At 41.6% G+C, this 22,517-nt stretch overlaps 1 protein-coding gene across 1 annotated transcript in view; it reads left to right on the forward strand.

Moving 5' to 3' along the window:
• The window catches only part of LOC140679259 (semaphorin-4C-like), a 391,991-nt gene that overhangs the window by 298,422 nt on the left and 71,052 nt on the right, over window positions 1–22,517 (forward strand). Inside the window, exons 5-7 of the mRNA XM_072914311.1 lie at window positions 7,085–7,147; window positions 21,844–21,942; window positions 22,173–22,269. Coding sequence (XP_072770412.1) covers window positions 7,085–7,147; window positions 21,844–21,942; window positions 22,173–22,269 — 259 coding nt within the window. The remainder of the gene's footprint in view (window positions 1–7,084; window positions 7,148–21,843; window positions 21,943–22,172; window positions 22,270–22,517) is intronic.

The raw sequence follows: 22,517 nt of genomic DNA on the forward strand, positions 1-22,517 counted from the left end.
TGGACTGGACTCTCACAATATTATGCTAGATCCACTATGGACTGGACTCTCACACTATTATGTTAGATCCACTATGGACTGGACTCTCACAATATTATGTTAGATCCACTATGGACTGGACTCTCACTATTATGTTAAATACACTATGGACTGGACTCTCACTATTATGTTAGATCCACTATGGACTGGACTCTCACTGTTATGTTAGATCCACTATGGACTGGACTCTCACAATATTATGTTAGATCCACTATGGACTGGACTCTCACAATATTATGCTAGATCCACTATGGACTGGACTCTCACAATATTATGCTAGATCCACTATGGACTGGACTCTCACACTATTATGTTAGATCCACTATGGACTGGACTCTCACTATTATGTTAGATCCACTATGGACTGGACTCTTACAATATTATGTTAGATCCACTATGGACTGGACTCTCACAATATTATGCTAGATCCACTATGGACTGGACTCTCACACTATTATGTTAGATCCACTATGATGTTAGATCCACTATGGACTGGACTCTCACATTATTATGTTAGATCCACTATGGACTGGACTCTCACTATTATGTTAGATCCACTATGGACTGGACTCTCACTATTATGTTAGATCCACTATGGACTGGACTCTCACTGTTATGTTAGATCCACTATGGACTGGACTCTCACAATATTATGTTAGATCCACTATGGACTGGACTCTCACAATATTATGCTAGATCTACTATGGACTGGACTCTCACACTATTATGTTAGATCCACTATGGACTGGACTCTTACACTATTATGTTAGATCCACTATGGACTGGACTTTCACACTATTATGTTAGATCCACTATGGACTGGACTCTCACACTATTATGTTAGATCCACTATGGACTGGACTCTCACACTGTTATGTTAGATCCACTATGGACTGGACTCTCACACTATTATGCTAGATCCACTATGGACTGGACTCTCACACTATTATGTTAGATCCACTATGGACTGGACTCTCACACTATTATGTTAGATCCACTATGGACTGGACTCTCACACTATTTTGTTAGATCCACTATGGACTGGACTCTTACACTATTATGTTAGATCCACTATGGACTGGACTCTCACAATATTATGCTAGATCCACTCGACGTCCATTGCACCAATCGCCCAGGGGGTGGGGGGGGTCCCACATCTGCGGTCCCCTCCAAGGTTTCTCATTGTCCCATTGGGTTGAGTTTTTCCTTGCCCTGTTGTGTCTTGTGCAGCCCTTTGAGACACTCATGATTTAGGGCTATATAAGTAAACATTGATTGATTGGTTGACCATAATAATACTCCATAATAATACTCCTATGTTGAAGCTCATCAAATGGTGCAGCCTACACTTATCTCTTATGTTTAACTGCCATCTACTGGTCACACTTATCATCACACCATGTACCAAATAAAATTGCTTCGAGGTCGGTAAGCTCAACCAAACGTTTTCCCCACATTAGGCGCGCCGGGTTATAAGGTGCACTGTCGAGTTTTGAGGGGGAAAAAAAGGATTTTAAGCGGGCCTTATTGTCCGGAAAAATGCGGTACTGCCGATTTCTCGCACTTTCTCACTTACTGTCAAGTTGTATTGTCCATGTTTTGATATGTGGATCTCGTTTCGTTGCAATTACTTAGAGAGGAATTCATTTCTTGCCTGATACACAGACACTCATACATTCCGAAAGAAGCTTCATAAACCCAATCTGGTTTGGCTTCCCTCCCTCAGTAATTGGCTCATATTGTGATCAATACAAATAGAAAAGGTGTGTGACGGCGCGGTGAACAGCCTGCAGACGGTAGTTCAGGGATTGTTATCTGATTTACTCTAATGAGAAGTTATTAAATACGTGCCGCACACACACACGCACAGTCACATGCCAACACAGGCTGCTTGTGCTTCATGAGTCTTGCTGTAAGGTAAGACCACCTGTTATCATACCCCCCCGAGAGTGGAATGTCAAAGAAAGTTCTGCTCTTCACTGCCATCAGTCTGAGACGGTATGTAAAAACAGCCATTTAAGTACAGTTTGCATAGACGTACAGGATGGTGGTCCCCACACACATGTCAGTTTTTCCCATTGTGGAGGTTGCCCTCCAGTGGGTTCCTCAGACCACCAAATACTGCCACAAGAGCCCGGATCTGTCATGTCTGTGTGATCAGGTTTTATTTTTGGACTTTTTGTGCAGTTTTGTTTTGTCACCATAGTTACCCATTAGTTTCACCTGTCATGTCACGCACCTGTTTTGAGTCACGCACCTGTTGTTAATCATGTCCATAAGTATTTAAGTTCATTCATTTTCTGTTGTTCGTCCTGACGACCTCACACCACATTTATGCTCTGTCCATTCCTCTAAGATCCTGCTTCATGTCCCTTGTCAAAGTAAAGCTGAAACGACGTAGTCGACGTCATCGGTTACGTAAATACGTCGACGCCGTTTTTGTGCGTCGGCGCGTCGCATATTTACGTCACACTACTTTACTGTCATGGCGGAGCGCAAAGCAGACGATGCGAGCGAGGGGAAAAAAGCACGCCAAAAGTCGTCAAAAGTGTGGGAGTATTTCAATAAACGGCCTAATAATGTTGTTGTATGCACACTGTGTCGAGCGGAAATGGCCTATCATAGCAGCACAACGGCTATGAACGAACATTTGAAAAGAAAACCCCCGACAGCGTTCTTGCCATCACCATCAACAAGTCAATCGTCCACGTGCGTATACGTTGTCATTATTACACAAAAACATGAATGTGTCATTTGTATCTGCGTTGTAAATTCATAAACTAAAGCACCGTTTCGCTCTGAGAGGCGCGTTTGGCGTGCCTGTTCAGTGTTTACAAAGACGCGCTCCTCTTTAACGCTGTGGAGAGGCGGCGGCGGCGGCGAGGCGGGGCGCGCCGGGAGCGACGCCGCAATCGTGCCCAGGTGCGCGATCCGCGCAGTTGGAAGAGAAAAGACTTTGTGTAAAATTAAAAGATTGTAAACCTGGCAAAGCCGTCTGGCGTTCAGTCTGTCGGTCCTGAAAGAACCCCACGGCACAAGACGTGTCACAAACGCTAACGTTAATTAGTTGTGCAAATACCTTTTACAACATTAACAGTTACATATACTATGTACAAACCAACAATTAACTTTCACTTTAATCATACTATCATTGTTGTGTTATTAAGCAAAATAAGCAATACTTTTACTTTTGTTGAAATGTTTACACTGTACACTTTTTTGTATTGGATGTTTAGCTTTATTTTTGCACATTTTAGCAAATAAGCAATACTTTTACTTTTGTTGAAATGTTTACACTTGTTACAGAATATTTCCGTTTTGCACTTTTTTGTATTGGATGTTTATCTTTATTTTTGCACATTTTAAAGCAAAATAAGCAATACTTTTACTTTTGAAATGCTTATACTATTCCAGAATATTAAGATTTGCACTGGATGTTTACTTTTATATTTGCACATTAAAAAGCAAATAAGCTACTTTTAATTTTGTTAAATGTTAAAAGTTTTAAATGTTTACATTGTTACAGAATATTTTGTCATGTTGTTGTCAATGTTGACTGACTAGTGGCCATACTTTTTTTTTTGTAAATAAAAGCCATGCCTTTTGAAAAAACTGGCCTACATTTATTTTTTCCTCTTCATTTTAAATTAAAAAAAAAATCGGTAAAAGGAAAAATAATCTATAGATTAATCGAAAAAATAATCTATAGATTAACAGATTAATCGAAAAAATAATCTATAGATTAATCGATAGAAAAATAATCGTTAGCTGCAGCCCTAGTTCCATGTTTATAGTCTTCTTGTTTTTCATAGTTTGTTCTCCGCCACTGTGCGCGCTTTCATTTATTCCTTTTTTTTGATAATAATAAATCATGTACCTTAATTCCCGTCTCGCCCGAGCCAACTTTCCGTTGCATCCCGGAAAAGCACACACCCAAGACCAAGTACTGGTCTGGAAAGTTGGCTCGGGCGAGACGGGAATTAAGGTACATGATTTATTATTATCAAAAAAAAGGAATAAATGAAAGCGCGCACAGTGGCGGAGAACAAACTATGAAAAACAAGAAGACTATAAACATGGAACCAAAACTTACTTTGACAAGGGACATGAAGCAGGATCTTAGAGGAATGGACAGAGCATAAATGTGGTGTGAGGTCGTCAGGACGAACAACAGAAAATGAATGAACTTAAATACTTATGGACATGATTAACAACAGGTGCGTGACTCAAAACAGGTGCGTGACATGACAGGTGAAACTAATTGGTAACTATGGTGACAAAACAAAACTGCACAAAAAGTCCAAAAATAAAACCTGATCACACAGACATGACAGGATCACTGTTTTATTTTCATTAAAAATTGTGCAAGTCTTTTGCTTTTGTTGCATTTTGGACCAGTTGTTCCTCCCCAGGGAATTCAAGTCACAAGTCGCTCCCAAGCTCTTTACGACACTTAAAGCTGAGTTGAAAAACCACCAGAGACAGAATAGGTATTTTGTAATATATTTGCAAAGCTTTGCATATACATTCAGACCAGTCCAGCATAGAACATTTTATTGCGCCGCCAAGATGGTCTGCCCTCCCGACCAAAACCCTCTCCCCTCTTAAGTCTCTCTAGTCAAAACACATGCACATTATCTCTCTTTCTTACATTCCAAAGCTTCAAGGTTAACACACACAGTTTACTTGCAGACAAACAGAAAGAGAACAAATGGAAAAACACGAGCTGTTTTCAAATATGACTATGAAATAAAAGAAGTAACACTTAAATTCGGATATATGTAAATATCTGCCTCCGACACTTTCCAGCAAAATGTTTTCTCTGTGTCCGTCTCTCGCTCTCTCGCTCTCGCTCCCACTCCAGCTCCAACAACGTGTCTCACTCCGGCTGCTGCTAATGAATGTGTCAGGTTCAAACTGTCATGTCTGTGTGATCATGTTTTGTTTTGGTTATGTTCGGTTTGGTTTTTGGACCCTTTGTGCACTCCTGCTTGTTTTGAATCCATGACTAAAAACTAATGATTAGTTTTCACCTGTCCTCATGTCACGTTTTGCACTCGCGCACCTGTCAGTAATCATGTCACTGTTATTTAAGCCTGTCTTTTTTTGTTGATCGTCCTGGTGACATTATTCATACTACCCCTGTTACGCCATTGATCACGTGTTCCATGCCATAGGTTCCTGCTCTGTCAAGTACGTTTTTGTTATTACTGCCACAGTTAGTGATTTTAGTTTCATGTTCATAGTTTTTGCCTTTGTGCTAGATTTGTTTTCATTAGCCAAGTTTGTACTTCCGCCCTTGTGCGCGCTTTTTTTGTTTATTCCTTTTGTTAGTGTTAAAATAAAGATGTCCTTACCCTCACGCCATCTCGGGAAAACAAAACCCTCCCAGTCCACGTACTGACACAAACACTGATGGCATCTAATAATCAGACAAGAAGCAAGGAATCATGCAGAGACAGAGTTGAATTTGGCTCACATGAGGAGACACGTGTTTTGGACTGTATTCTAGTTACAGATCCAAACTACGTTCTAAAAGTCCAGCCCGCGTGCTTACTCTATTTATTTGGAAGGTCCCTGTTACATCACTGAAGCTGTCGCTGAGGGAAGGGGGTAATCTCGACAACTCCAGTTAGACACAATATATGATTATACAATAAATGAAAATTAGTTGACGCAGGTGATATCGCCTTGTCTCTGCACTGTCTGCGTCACGGCGGTGTTCGGCCTTGGCAGTCTGGACACAACACTGATAGAGACGGCTGGCAATCAAAATACCACTTCAGCACAATTGATAATAATTTATAGCAACGGCCCTTAAGCATAAAGTTGTGATAATGTAGACATAATTATTCTAACAAAAGGCGACAGGTGATTAGATAACAAGGCCCACCTGGGCCATCTACGCACCTGTCGCTGTCTTCGAGGCCGGTCCATTCCGCGGCAGCCCCGCAGGCCACGCCCCCCTCCACACCCATGTATTAATTTATTTTTGGGCACAAATAGAAGTTTCCCCATCACGAATTTGTTGGGTTTGTTGGCTATTGTAGCTAATATAGACACTTACATCATGTGTTGCCTTCATAATAACACTTATACAGGACTTTAAAAGGCATTTTGATAGTAGGCTAGGATAGCTAATATAGACACTTACATCATGTGTTGTCTTCATTATAACACTTATATAAGACTTTTAAAGTCATTTTGATAGTAGGCTAATATAGCTAATATAGACACTTACATCATGTGTTGCCTTCATTATAACACTTATATAAGACTTTTAAAGTCATTTTGATAGTAGGCTAATATAGCTAATATAGATACTTACATCATGTGTTGCCTTCATTATAACACTTATATAAGGCTTTTAAAGCCATTTTGATAGTAGGCTAATATAGCTAATATAGACACTTACATCATGTGTTGCCTTCATAATAACACTTATATAGGACTTTGAAGGGCATTTTGATAGTAGACTAATATAGCTAATATAGACACTTACATCATGTGTTGCCTTCTAACACTTATATAAGGCTTTTAAAGTCATTTTGATAGTAGGCTATAATACTTAATATAGACACTTACATCATGTGTTGCCTTCATTATAACACTTATATAAGGCTTTTTAAAGTCATTTTGATAGTAGGCTATAATACTTAATATAGACACTTACATCATGTGTTGCCTTCATTATAACACTTATATAAGACTTTTAATTATTTGCGGCACCAGACAGATTTTGTTTAAATTATTTTTGGCTCTTTCAACATTTTGGGTTGCCGACCCCTGACATAGTGCAACAGCAGACGTGCGTGCTCACGTCTTTATAACACGAACCAGTGATCGAAAAACAACATTTATGTCGTTTCCAAAATGGCTCGTCATGTAGCAACGTGCACTGTTAAATGATCAAGTCTGTATTTATGTACGAGTATGTTTGTTGTCATCAGTCAGTGAATAAGCAGAATCTGACGACAATACGTGGAAACAAACATTTTGGTGACGAGGTCTACAATCACAATGTGTTTCTTTCCCTGACATGCAGATTGACTGGCAAGCTCCGATGGATAAGAAGCGGGAATGTGTCATCAAGGGCAAGAGCAACCAGGTAGGTGGACAATGGAGCCGATGTTGTTTAGAGGGATCAAAGGAGTGAAACAAGAACAGTTCACAATATTAGTTTCACTTAAATCAATAGTATTCTCCCTAGTAGGTGCTGGCTTTCAAATATGCAACCAAAGCAGGAACGTACATTACAGATTTGTATACACTAGTGTTGTCCCAATACCAACATTTTGGTACCGGTACCAACATGTATTTCGATACCTTTTGGTACTTTTGCACAATCAGCCTTTTCATACCTAACGACCTCACAACAAACTTGAAAAGTCTAACAGATTACTCTTCATTCACAATCAAAGCTGCTCACACGGCCAATAAGGTGGCCACTATGATTGACACGTCAATTTAATGTGTATTATATTTATCCATGAGAGCATTTTTGTTGTAAATAGTGAGGTGTGTCTGTTAAAATCATGGTTGTTTTTACAAATGATGACAGATGTGAACATTATGTATTGTCTTTGTGTGATGATGTAAATGAGGTGTGGTTGTATTGTATATTAAGTATGTGTCCACGAAAGGGCATTTTATGACTTTTCTTAATTTGATTACATGCTATAGTATGATTTTATTGTCATATTTTTTTTTGCATGATTTTTGTATCCCTTTAATTTAGGTAGCCAGAGACTGCAGATGGAAATTATCTATTTAGCTATAATCTGGTACAGAACATTTCTGTCTTTGACCTTAATATTTCTGTGCATTGTCCCTTCAAATAAAGACTAAAATAAAAAAAATAAAAAAATAAATACACATAAAGGGGACCACAAAAAAATGCATTATTGGCTTTATTTTAACAAAAAAATCTTAGGGTACATTAAACATATGTTTCTTATTGCAAGTTTGTCATTAAATAAAATATAAGACGACTTGTCTTTTAGTAGTAAGTAAGCAAACAAAGACTCTTAATTAGTCTGCTGACATATGCAGTAACATATTGTGTCATTTTCCATTCTATTATTTTGTCAACATTATTAAGGACAAGTGGTAGAAAATTAATTATAAATCTACTTGTTCATTTACTGTTATAATCTGCTTATTTTCTCTTTTAACATGTTCTATCTACACTTCTGTTAAAATGTAATAATCACTTATTCTTCTGTTGTTTGATACTTTACATTAGTTTTGGATGATACCACACATTTGGGTATCAATCTGATACCAAGTAGTTACAGGATCATACATTGGTCATATTCAAAGTCCTCATGTGTCCAGGGACATATTTATTTATTTATTTATTTATTTATTTATTTATTTAATTTATTTATTGTGTATTATTATATATTTGTCATACATTAAACATAATATAAATAATTAAAAAAAAAAATAAAGATTTTGTGCTGCCAAAAAATATTGACATAATCATAGAAGAATCGACTAGATACGCTCCTGTACTTGGTATCATTACAGTGGATGTCAGCTGTAAATCCACCAATGGCATTATTGGCTTTATGTTAACAAAAAATATTAGGGTACATTAAACATATGTTTATTATTGCAATTTTGTCCTTAAATAAAATAGTGAACATACAAGACAACTTGTCTTTTAGTAGTAAGTAAACAAACAAAGACTCCTAATTTAGTCTGCTGACATATGCAGTAACATATTGTGTCATTTATACACCTATTATTTTGTCAACATTATTAAGGACAAGTGGTAGAAAATTAATTATTAATCTACTTGTTCATTTACTGTTAATATCTGCTTATTTTCTCTTTTAACATGTTCTATCTACACTTCTGTTAAAATGTAATAATCACTTAATCTTCTCTTCTTTGGATGCTTTACATTAGTTTTGGATGATACCACAAATTTGGGTATCAATCCGATACCAAGTCGTCACAGGATCATACATTGGTCATATTCAAAGTCCTCATGTGTCCAGGGACATATTTACTGAGTTTATAAACATAAAATACATTTTAAAAAAAGGAAAAAATATTTTGTGATGCTAAAAAATATCGATGTAATCATAGTTAGGGATGATGTTCGAAACCGGTTCCCCCGATTGTTCGATAAGAAAAAAAACGATTACATGGATTCGAATCCCTTTTTGAGAACCGGTTCCCACTATACTGTATTTTCGCGACCATAGGGCGTACCGTTTTAAAAGGCACCGTGTCAGTTACGGTTGCTGTTTCTGTATTTAACGCATAAATAAGGCACAGCGTATTTTTTGGGCGCAGGCATGGTAAAACATGACGCTAGCTTTTGTGGGGTTTGGGTCTGTGGGACCCGTTTTAGTTTTTTTATTAAAAGAAAAATGATACAATTAATTAATTTTTCAAACTGAGACTCACTGGCTTTGGCTCATTTTCTGTGAAGAACATATATCAGAATACATATTTAATGACCACACACCATACACCCCCCTACACATTTATATTACATATAATATGTCAGGGTCCACTGGACCCGGGGCTAATAGAAGTGTGGAAAATGATGTTCTGTGTACCACACACACACACACACACACAGCAGGCCTAGACAGGAGGAGGACAGAATGTAGGTACACAACATCAGAGAGTCAAAATGTGCGAGAAAAGGAGAGCAGACAGTGTTGACAAACAATATTGCAACCTTGTGTGGGAACCGCAGGTGCAGAAACACAAAAGAAGAATCCCTGTGGGATGCGGAAACCGGCAGAGAAATTTTTCCGTGCAACGTTCATATTGTTGTTACTCAGCCAGCGTTTGTGGGTCTGATGGACCCGTTGCATTTTGTGGCTTTTAATGCCTCACAATCAAACACTTTTATGTTAAAATACTGAACAGATGTTTACCTTATCCCAATAAACATCTGTTCAGTATTTTAACATAAAAGTGTTTGTCAATATTGTCTGCTCTCATTTCCTCGCACATTTGACCCGCTGATGTTCTGTGTACCTACACTCTGTCTTCCTCCTGTCTAGGCCTGCTGGCCCACACATCTATTAGCCCTGGGTCCAGTGGACCCGGACATCTTATATGTAATAGAAGTGTGTAAGGGGTAGAGATGCGCGGTTTGCGGACACAACCGCGGAGTCCGCGGATTATCCGCGGGTCGGGCGGTTGAAATAAAAAAAAATTAGATTTTATCCGCGGGTCGGGTCGAGCGGTTGAAATTAAAAAAAAAAAAGATTTTAAATAGATTCAGGCAGGTGGCAGTTAAACCAATTCGGAAATATATATACATAGTTAAATGTTGTTACCCACATACGAAAAACGAGCAGGCACCTGCAGCATATGCCACAACAGAAGAAGAAAAAAAAAGAGATGGCAACGCCGGCAGCAAACGTGGTACGCGACAAACTAAAAAAGGGAATACTAAAGACCAGGGGAAAAAAAGGCCAGAAAAGTTCAGCGTGGACTCATTTTTATGAGGTTGTAAATCAGGATGATAGTAATGCTGGCTACGTGATTTGCAAGAGCTGCGACGCTGTTTATGTCTACGACAGTCACAAAACCGGGACATCTAACATGGCGCATCACATTTGTGCAAAACCCCAAATCTCCACAAACACCCTGAGCATGAGCAGTTTCGTCCGCCGTGATCCCAGAAGAGTGCCACGGGATGTTAAAACAAGATAGAACGCAGCTGCCTGCCGGCTCCCAGATGATTGCGCACTGGTGTGCGTCTGGGCCGTGACAGCGTGGCACGCATTGAATGTCTCTGCTGCATTGGATCAGTCTCCTTTCTTTAACAGGCAAAAGCTTTATAACCTCACTAATGCCTTGCATCGTCTATATTAGATATATAACAACGGGCGGGTGGCGGATGGCGGGCGGGTGCGGTTTTGATTAAATGTTAGTTCGGGTGGATGGCGGATGGTTGACGACTTTTGTGATGCGGTTGCGGATGAAATAATTGCCTATCCGCGCATCTCTAGTAGGGGGGGTGTATGGTGTGTGGTCATTAAATATGTATTCTGATATATGTTCTTTACAGAAAATTAGCCAAAGTCAGTGAGTCTGTTTGAAAAATTAATTAATTGTATCATTTTTCTTTGAATAAAAAATGAAAACGGGTCCCACAGAACCGAACACCACCAAATTGCACACTGATGAAGACCTTGTCGAAACCGGTCTGTGTTTTTGTAGTGCCTGTGCAGTTTGCATTCAAATTCTAAGAAGGACTCGAGTGTTGCTGGCCTTGTTTTGGGGTTTTTTAACCACTGTTGGCGCTAGAATTAGAAAAGGGAAGAAATGCAAGACGTGACTGCGTTGAGGGGCTAGTGGAACATGACCGTGGAATGTAGAATCTTTTTAACGAGAACCTCCCGGAACATGCATGGCAATGATCCAACACATCCGGGCCAAGGCAACAAAAGAGAGGCTTGAGCACGAGCTGAAACTTTAGGGTTGCCTAGCGACAGCCTCCGAACCTTCACGATTTGGAGGGTATCTGTAGAAAGAGCGGGAGACGAAAATCCCCGCTGAGGTGGTTCCAACCCTGGTGGACAACGACCATAAACATTTGACCTCTGTGCAAGGCATCATCAGGAAGACACTCATTTTACTGCTCATTCATGTGATCACCTGTGACATTTTGCCATGTTTTCATCCACACCAGACCTGGGCAAATTAAGGCCCGGGGGCCACATGCGGCCCGTTAAGCTTTTCAATCTGGCCCCCCGAGTATTCCCAAATATTTTTTTTTACATCTTTAAGATGGAAAGTGTATGATGTGCAGTGATGTTTTCTAATGACCGTAAGTCTTGAACTATACTAAGTCTTTCAATGGTTGGAATCTGGGCTTTTGCATGATATTGTCATGATCCGTAGTCTGGATCATGTTTTGTGTTTTCTGTTTGTTTTGGACTGCATTAGTTCCTGTTTGTGCACCTCCTGAGTTTGTTACCATGGCTACTTATTATTTGTGTTTGGGACGCTCCCCTGTTGCTCATCAAGAGACATTATTTAAGCCTGCCTTTGCCAGTCAGTCGGTCCGGCTTCTTTGTTTGCTTCATGCTCGCATCACCTAAGTTCTGCTTGTCCCCTAGCCCAGTGTTTTTCAACCACTGTGCCACGGCAGACATCGGGGGCGGTACCACTGGATTGGCAGACCGGGGTGATGGTTCCTCTCTTCAAGAAGGGGAACCGGAGGGTGTGTTCTAGCTATCGTGGGATCACACTCCTCAGCCTTCCCGGTAAGGTCTATTCAGGTGTACTGGAGAGGAGGCTACGCCGGATAGTCGAACCTCGGATTCAGGAGGAACAGTGTGGTTTTCGTCCTGGTCGTGGAACTGTGGACCAGCTCTATACTCTCGGCAGGGTTCTTGAGGGTGCATGGGAGTTTGCCCAACCAGTCTACATGTGTTTTGTGGACTTGGAGAAGGCATTCGACCGTGTCCCTCGGGAAGTCCTGTGGGGAGTGCTCAGAGAGTATGGGGTATCGGACTGTCTGATTGTGGCAGTCCGCTCCCTGTATGGTCAGTGCCAGAGCTTGGTCCGCATTGCCGGCAGTAAGTCGGACACGTTTCCAGTGAGGGTTGGACTCCGCCAAGGCTGCCCTTTGTCACCGATTCTGTTCATAACTTTTATGGACAGAATTTCTAGGCGCAGTCAAGGCGTTGAGGGGATCTGGTTTGGTGGCTGCAGGGTTAGGTCTCTGCTTTTTGCAGATGATGTGGTCCTGATGGCTTCATCTGGCCGGGATCTTCAGCTCTCACTGGATCGGTTCGCAGCTGAGTGTGAAGCGACTGGGATGAGAATCAGCACCTCCAAGTCCGAGTCCATGGTTCTCGCCCGGAAAAGGGTGGAGTGCCATCTCCGGGTTGGGGAGGAGATCTTGCCCCAAGTGGAGGAGTTCAAGTACCTCGGAGTCTTGTTCACGAGTGGGGGAAGAGTGGATCGTGAGATCGACAGGCGGATCGGTGCGGCGTCTTCAGTAATGCGGACGCTGTATCGATCCGTTGTGGTGAAGAAGGAGCTGAGCCGGAAGGCAAAGCTCTCAATTTACCGGTCGATCTACGTTCCCATCCTCACCTATGGTCATGAGCTTTGGGTTATGACCGAAAGGACAAGATCACGGGTACAAGCGGCCGAAATGAGTTTCCTCCGCCGGGTGGCGGGGCTCTCCCTTAGAGATAGGGTGAGAAGCTCTGCCATCCGGGAGGAGCTCAAAGTAAAGCCGCTGCTCCTCCACATCGAGAGGAGCCAGATGAGGTGGTTCGGGCATCTGGTTAGGATGCCACCCGAACGCCTCCCTAGGGAGGTGTTTAGGGCACGTCCGACCGGTAGGAGGCCGCGGGGAAGACCCAGGACACGTTGGGAAGACTATGTCTCCCGGCTGGCCTGGGAACGCCTCGGGGTCCCACAGGAAGAGCTGGACGAAGTGGCTGGGGAGAGGGAAGTCTGGGATTCCCTGCTTAGGCTGCTGCCCCCGCAACCCGACCTCGGATAAGCGGAAGAAGATGGATGGATGGATGGATGTGCCACGGCACACAAGTGTACCGTGAGATACAGTCTGGTGTGCCGTGGGAGATTATTTAATTTCATCTATTTGGGGTAAAAATATTTTTTGCAAACCAGTAATTATAGTCTGCAAATGATGTGTTGTTGTTGAGTGTCGGTGCTGTCTAGAGCTCGACAGAGTAACCGTGTAATACTCTTCCATATCAGTAGGTGGCAGCCGGTAGCTAATTGCTTTGTAGATGTCGGAAACAGCGGGAGGCAGCGTGCAGGTAAAAAGGTGTCTAATACTTAAACCTAAAATAAACAAAAGGTGAGTGCCCCTAAGAAAAGGCATTAAAGTTTAGGGATGGCTATGTGGCTACAAAGTAAACAAAAACAGAATGCTGGACGACAGCAAAGACTTACTGTGGAGCAAAGACGGCGTCCACAAAGTACATCCGAACATGACATGACAATCAACAATGTCCCCACAAAGTAGGATAAAAACCACTGAAATATTCTTGATTGCTAAAACAAAGTAGATGCGGGAAATACCGCTCAAAGGAAGACATGAAACTGCTTCAGGAAAGTGCCAAAAAAAGAGAAAAAGCCACCAAAATAGGAGCGCAAGACAAGAACTAAAACACTAAACACAGGAAAACAGCAAAAAAGTCCAAATAAGTCAAGGTGTGATGTGACAGGTGGTGACAGTACACCTACTTTGAGACAAGAGCTATATTGATACATGCTTGGTTATGCTTTAAAGTCATATCCAACAATTGCGACAACGACTCTTTACTGTCAAATCGTTTTTTTAATGATTTCTGCTGGTGGTGTGCCTCCGGATTTTGTCAACACAAAAAATGTGCCTTGGCTCAAAAAAGGTTGAAAAACACTGCCCTAGCCTATGCTAAGTTTAGTTTCGAGTGCGATTGGTTTTCTGTTTTTGTACCTCTTTGACTGTTTTTTGAGAATTAAATGATGTTCCTACCTGCAAGTCCTGTCCGGAGTCGTCCGTTTGCATCCCGGGAAAACGAACCGCGCAGTAAGCCACAACCATACCGTGACAGATATACTAGTTACTATGGTAATCTAATTAGTTACTATGGTAATGTAATTGTTTACTATGGTAATCTAATTAGTTACTATGGTCATCTAATTAGTTACTATGGTCATCTAATTAGTTACTATGGTCATCTAAGCACTGTGGGTGGGGAGCTTTTCCACAGAGTGTTTCCATAGCCTGAAATGCGGGTGTCAGGGACAAATGCGGAATTGAGATTTTTACAACAAAGTTCTACTAAAGCTTAGTGATATATCAGATTGTAAGAGGGGTTTTTTTTTTTTTTACCCTTCACGTTCATATTTGTTGCATTTTTGTTGCGTTTTGCTTGATTGTAAAATATGTGGATGGAGAGGGGGTGTGACGTTCATATGTTGTCAATATTCAGTGTTTTATCATTCATAGTTAATATTGTAAATTAGAGATGTCCAATAAGGGCTTTTTTGCCGATACTCCGATATTGTCCAACTCTTAATTACCGATTACGACATCAACCGATACCGATATATACAGTCGTGGAATTAACACATTATTATGCCTAATTTTATTGTGATGCCCCGCTGGATGCATTAAACAATTTAAGGTTTTCCAAAATAAATCAACTCAATTTATGGAGAAAAAAAATGCCAACATGGCACTGCCATATTTATTATTGAAGTCACAAAGTGCGTTATTTTTTTTTAACATGCCTCAAAACAGCAGCTTGGAATTTGGGACATGCTCTCCCTGAGAGAGCATGAGGAGGTTGAGGTGGGCGGGGTTGGGGGGGGGGTGGGGGTTTTCTAGGAGGTATATTGTAGCGTCCCGGAAGAGTTAGTGCTGCAAGGGGTTCTGGGTATTTGTTCTGTTGTGTTTATGTTGTGTTGCGGTGCGGATGTTCTCCCGAAATGTGTTTGTCATTCTTGTTTGGTGTGGGTTCACAGTGTGGCGCGTATTTGTAACAGTGTTAAAGTTGTTTATACGGCCACACACAGCACCCTCTGTGTGACCTGTATGGCTGTTGATCAACTATGGATTGCATTCACTTGTGTGTGTGTGTGAAAAGCCGTAGATATTATGTGACTGGGCCGGCACGCAAAGGCAGTGCCTTTAAGGTTTATCGGCGCTCTGTACTTCTCCTTACGTCCGTGTACACAGCGCCGTTTTAAAAAGTCATAAATTTAACTTTTTGAAACCGATAACGATAATTTTAAAACCGATACCGATAATTTCCGATATTTCATTTCAAAGCATTTATCGGTTGATAATATCGGCAGTCCGATATTATCGAACATCTCTATTTAAGGACTAAAAAAATAATTCCTCTGCTATCTTAAAGGGGAACATTATCACAATTTCAGAAGGGTTAAAACCATTAAAAATCAGTTCCCAGTGGCTTATTTTATTTTTCGAAGTTTTTTTCAAAATTTTACCCATCACGCAATATCCCTAAAAAAAGCTTCAAAGTGCCTGATTTTAACCATCGTTATATACACCCGTCCATTTTCCTGTGACGTCACATAGTGATGCCAACTCAAACAAACATGGCGGAAAGAACAGCAAGCTATAGCGACATTAACTCGGATTCAGACTCGGATTTCAGCGGCTTAAGCGATTCAACAGATTACGCATGTATTGAAACGGATGGTTGTAGTGTGGAGGCAGGTAGCGAAAACGAAATTGAAGAAGAAACTGAAGCTATTGAGCCATATCGGTTTGAACCGTATGCAAGCGAAACCGACGAAAACGACACGACAGCCAGCGACACGGGAGAAAGCGAGGACGAATTCGGCGATCGCCTTCTAACCAACGATTGGTATGTGTTTGTTTGGCATTAAAGGAAACTAACAACTATGAACTAGGTTTACAGCATATGAAATACATTTGGCAACAACATGCACTTTGAGAGTGCAGACAGCCCAGTTTTCATCAATTAATATATTCTGTAGACATACCCTCATCCGCGCTCTTTTCCTGAAGGCTGATCTGTCCAGTTTTGGAGTTGATGTCAGCAGGCCAGGGAAGCTAGGGTCGATAGGGGGTTTAGCTCGCTCGTCTGCGGGAACAAACTGCCGCCGTTGCTTGTCGTGCTACCGAGGTCCTTTGTCCCTGAATTGCTCACACACTCCGGCAGATTCAATGGGGGTCTGGCGGCAGATTTCTTTGACTTTATCGTTGGAAATGCATCTGCTTTGAGTGTCGCAGGATATCCACACATTCTTGCCATCTCTGTCGTAGCATAGCTTTCGTCGGTAAAGTGTGCGGAACAAACGTCCAATTTCTTGCCACTTTCGCATCTTTGGGCCACTGGTGCAACTTGAATCCGTCCCTGTTCGTGTTGTTACACCCTCCGACAACACACCGACGAGGCATGATGTCTCCAAGGTACGGAAAACAGTCGAAAAAAACGGAAAATAACAGAGCTGATTTGACTCGGTGTTTGAGAAAATGGCGGATTGCTTCCCGATGTGACGTCACAATCGCTCCGAGAGCGAATATTAGAAAGGCGTTTAATTCGCCAAAATTCACCCATTTAGAGTTCGGAAATCGGTTAAAAAAATAGATGGTCTTTTTTCTGCAACATCAAGGTATATATTGACGCTTACATAGGTCTGGTGATAATGTTCCCCTTTAATGTGATTGTTATTTTACTGACCTACCTCGCACTGTGAATGCAGAAAAAAAGGAAAAAAAATAGCCACCCGTCTTGGTGAACATCTGTGATTATTCTGCAGAATATTGAGAAAAATACCACTTTATAATATGCATATTCCGGAATTTGCCATATGCTGTTGGTACTGTTACATTCGTGCATTCCTTTAATGTAATTCCATCCGCTTGAAACTGGCCCCCATCTGCCAGACAAGCTTCATCCTGATTATCCTAACTAATTGCAGAGTGTGTAAAAATGAATTTAAAAAATGATGAAAATGTTCTCACTGAAAAGCGGATGTGGCTTTGCTGCTTCAACGGCAACATTAACTCCACGTACTGAGTGAGTCAGAGCTGCTGTACACATGTAAGCATGTGTTACCAATTCCTTCCACGGAGCTTTGATGTTTATTTGCCACGGACCCCCAAAAAAAGCCCTGCTGGGCTCATGCACTATACACACATTTAAAACAACCCCACTTTAGTTCCTGTGTTGACATGTTTTAAGAAGCAACTGTGTCAAATATTCTCACTTTTTAAAGGTAACGATTGTCGTACTGTCCGGAAGGTAATACTCCCAACAATTATGTGCAAGGGTTAAGGCTCATGAATAGGAATTGCCGAAACTCTGTATAAGGCGGGGGTCAGCAAGCCGCGGCTCTAGAGCCACATGTGGCTCTTTAGCGGCGCCCTGGTGGCTCCATGGAGCTTTTTCAAAAATGAAAGTACAAACCCCGTTTCCATATGAGTTGGGAAATTGTGATAGATGTAAATATAAACGGAATACAATGATTTGCAAATCATTTTCAACCCATATTCAATTGAATGCACTACAAAGACAACATATTTGATGTTCAAACTCATAATAATAATTAACTTAGAATTTCATGGCTGCAACACGTGCCAAAGTAGTTGGGAAAGGGCATGTTCACCACTGTGTTACATGGCCTTTCCTTTTAACAACACTCAGTAAACGTTTGAGAACTGAGGAGACACATTTTTGAAGCTTCTCAGGTGGAATTCTTTCCCATTCTTGCTTGATGTACAGCTTAAGTTGTTCAACAGTCCGGGGGTCTCCGTTGTGCTATTTTAGGCTTCATAATGCGCCACACATTTTCAATGGGAGACAGGTCTGGACTACAGGCAGGCCAGTCTAGTACCCGCACTCTTTTACTATGAAGCCACGTTGATGTAACACGTGGCTTGGCATTGTCTTGCTGAAATAAGCAGGGGCGTCCATGGTAACGTTGCTTGGATGGCAACATATGTTGTTCCAAAACCTGTATGTACCTTTCAGCATTAATGGCGCCTTCACAGATGTGTAAGTTACCCATGTCTTGGGCACTAATACACCCCCATACCATCACACATGCTGGCTTTTACACTTTGCGCCTATAGCAATCCGGATGCTTCTTTCCTCTTTGGTCCGGAGGACACGACGTCCACAGTTTCCAAAAATGAAATGTGGACTCGTCAGACCACAGAACACTTTTCCACTTTGTATCAGTCCATCTTAGATGAGCTCAGGCCCAGCGAAGCCGACGCCGTTTCTGGGTGTTGTTGATAAACGGTTTTCGCCTTGCATAGGAGAGTTTTAACTTGCACTTACAGATGTAGCGACCAACTGTAATTACTGACAGTGGGTTTCTGAAGTGTTCCTGAGCCCATGTGGTGATATCCTTTACACACTGATGTCGCTTGTTGATGCAGTACAGCCTGAGGGATCGAAGGTCACGGGCTTAGCTGCTTACGTGCAGTGATTTCTCCAGATTCTCTGAACCCTTTGATGATATTACGGACCGTAGATGGTGAAATCCCTAAATTCCTTGCAATAGCTGGTTAAGAAAGGTTTTTCTTAAACTGTTCAACAATTTGCTCACGCATTTGTTGACAAAGTGGTGACCCTCGCCCCATCCTTGTTAGTGAATGACTGAGCATTTCATGGAATCTACTTTTATACCCAATCATGGCACCCACCTGTTCCCAATTAGCCTGTTCACCTGTGGGATGTTCCAAATAAGTGTTTGATGAGCATTCCTCAACTTTATCAGTATTTATTGCCACCTTTCCCAACTTCTTTGTCACGTGTTGCTGGCATCAAATTCTAAAGTTAATGATTATTTGCCAAAAAAATTATGTTTATGAGTTTGAACATCAAATATGTTGTCTTTGTAGCATATTCAACTGAATATGGGTTGAAAATGATTTGCAAATCATTGTATTCCGTTTATATTTACATCTAACACAATTTCCCAACTCATATGGAAACGGGGTTTGTAAATGGAAAAAAAAAATGGGGCGAAAAATATGTTTTTTGTTGTCATATGGTTCTATGTTTGAGGACAAACACGACTCAGACCTTCCGGGACGCTACAATACACCCCCCGCTACCACCACACCCCGCCCCCACCTCAAACAAAGATATGTTTCAAAGGGCCAATTTGTTTCAGACCAGAACAAATTGACACAACTATTTTAAATAGCTGCAACATGACATACATAAGTAACAAACAGCATAATAACAACATAGCTGTAAACCAAGGAAGGCACACACTACATACACAAAGCCTAACCAGGCGTTTTTTTCTCTCAAGGAATTGTGAAATAAAATCATGTCTAAAGCCCAGAACACTCTACACATTTCCCCAGTTTTAGTTTAGAGATAAGGAAAGATTAGCCTGGCCCACTCGGATCCCTCTTTATGTTTGTGAACTTTATAGTCTATACATTTAGAGTGATGTGATAATCAAACACTCTAGAAGTCTAGAATGAAAGAGTATATAAGAGAATTGACAGAGTGTGCGTACCTTCAGTGCTGAATGATGAGCAGAGGCAGAGTTAAGAGTGTTTTCTTTAGCTCGCTTTCCATGTTTATGTACTCACTGTCCACTGTGTCCAGGTACTTGGAAAATGTTTCCGTGCCATTTGCCGTTTGACGCCCGCTATCATGCTATTTAGCTGCCTGAAAGCGGGTGACTCCACTGTAGAAATAAATGGGTTATACTTGTATAGCGCTTTTCTACCTTCAAGGTACTCAAAGCGTTTTGACACTATTTTCACATTCACCCATTCACACACACATTCACACACTAATGGCGGGAGCTGCCATGCAAGGCACTAACCACGACCCATCAGGAGCAAGGGTGAAGTGTCTTGCTCAAGGACACAACGGACGTGACGAGGTTGGTAGAAGGTGGGGATTGAACCAGGAACCCTCAGGTTGCTGGCACGGCCACTCTTCCAACCTCGCCACGCCGTCCCACGCCGAAATAACCTGCATGTCTTCTAGCACATACGCTCTATCAATGTTGTCCTGGCTAGCAGTCCCTCCGTTAAAATCAAGCCGCTGTTGCTTGGATGGTGTTGGAGGTGAAGTGTCTCTATATTTACCAGCTTTGTCGAAGCATGTTGCTTTTGTAGCTGTTTCAGCAGATTTTGATTGCTCTTTTGGGCAGTAGATAGGATCGTTGATCCAAGACACAACTTACATTTAACTAAAATGTTCTTTTCTTTGTGCTCGACAAAATAAAATTCCGATTATTATTATAATATTGCCAATATTTTAAAGTGTTCTTATAAAATTGTGACTTTTGTCGAGTAGAATTACGACTCTTTCTCTCTGGCCAACATATGAAATAACAAGTGTGTGGAAGAAATTGAAATGTGCCCCCTTTGGCCAAAATATATTTAAAAAATTAAACAAAAATATGTATATAGGGGGGCTTCACGGTGGCAGAGGGGTTAGTGCATCTGCCTCACAATACGAAGGTCCTGAGTAGTCTTGGGTTCAATCCCGGGCTCGGGATCTTTCTGTGTGGAGTTTGCATGTTCTCCCCGTGACTGCGTGGGTTCCCTCCGGGTACTCCGGCTTCCTCCCACTTCCAAAGACATGCACCTGGGGATAAGTTGATTGGCAACACTAAATTGGCCCTAGTGTGTGGATGTGAGTGTGAATGTTGTCTGTCTATCTGTGTTGGCCCTGCGATGAGGTGGCGACTTGTCCAGGGTGTACCCCGCCTTCCGCCCGATTGTAGCTGAGATAGGCTCCAGCGCCCCCCGCGACCCCAAAGGGAATAAGCGGTAGAAAATGGATGGATGGATGGATGTATATAGGGACATACGGTAATAACTTGAAGTAGATAATGAAGATTAAAAACCAATTACAAACAAAAAATTCAGTAGTGAGAATATCTCCATGTTAAGAAACTCGACTGCGGCTCCGCCATGATGTCTTGTTGGTAAACACAGACACGCCCCCCCTCCGCCCCACACCCACACCCAGACACACACAGAGTGCGCCTCTTCTGCAGCTCTCCAATAAAACACACTCAGATCTTCTCAGTTTCTAGCTGATACTACATAAAGAATTACGTAAAATAACGCAGTAACGTTATTTTGTAGTCCCAACACTGCTTCTGAATGATTAGATTTTTCAGCTTTTGTTCAACTTCAGAAGCTGAGACACAAGTGAGCAGAAGAATGGCATGAAAATATTAGCAATGTAAAATATTTCACAAGGCTCAATTTGCAGGAAAAGAGTCCACGCTGTACGGCATCTGCATAAACTGGAGTTGTATCTTCTATTCTAACAATTCCTTCTATGTCCCTCACAGACTGAGTGCTTCAACTACATCCGCTTCCTCCAGAGCTACAACCACACACACCTCTACACCTGTGGCACCTATGCCTTTCAACCCAAATGCACCTATGTGGTAAGTGTCCATGGACAGGAATCTGAGGAGGACACCAGTGGGCCAGATGAATGTGTGAAAGTTCATGCGTCACATTGATGTCATTGCATTTTTAACTTTGTTTCACATTTGGCAGAAAACGATTAACTACTTGTTACTGTGTGTGTGTGTGTGTGTGTGTGTGTGTGTGTGTGTGTGTGTGTGTGTGTGTGTGTGTGTGTGTGTGTGTGTGTGTGTGTGTGTGTCCGCAGAATGCAGATTATTTCACTCTCAGCACAAGTTCCCTAGAAGATGGGAAGGGCAAATGTCCATATGACCCTGCCAAGGGCCACACTGGACTAATAGTTGGTGAGTAGTACCCTGTGTGTGTGTGTGTGTGTGTGTGTGTGTGTGTGTGTGTGTGTGTGTGTGTGTGTGTGTGTGTGTGTGTGTGTGTGTGTGTGTGTGTGTGTGTGTGTGTGTGTGTGTGTGTGTGTGTGTGTGTGTGTGTGTGTGTAAATGTGTGTATATATGTATATATGTATATATAAGTGCATGTGTGTGGGTATACATGCATATATAAATGTGTGTAGGGGAAAATGTGTATACTAAAGTGT

The sequence above is a fragment of the Nerophis lumbriciformis genome, linkage group LG12, assembly GCF_033978685.3.
Source record: "Nerophis lumbriciformis linkage group LG12, RoL_Nlum_v2.1, whole genome shotgun sequence".
Lineage (NCBI taxonomy): Eukaryota > Metazoa > Chordata > Actinopteri > Syngnathiformes > Syngnathidae > Nerophis > Nerophis lumbriciformis.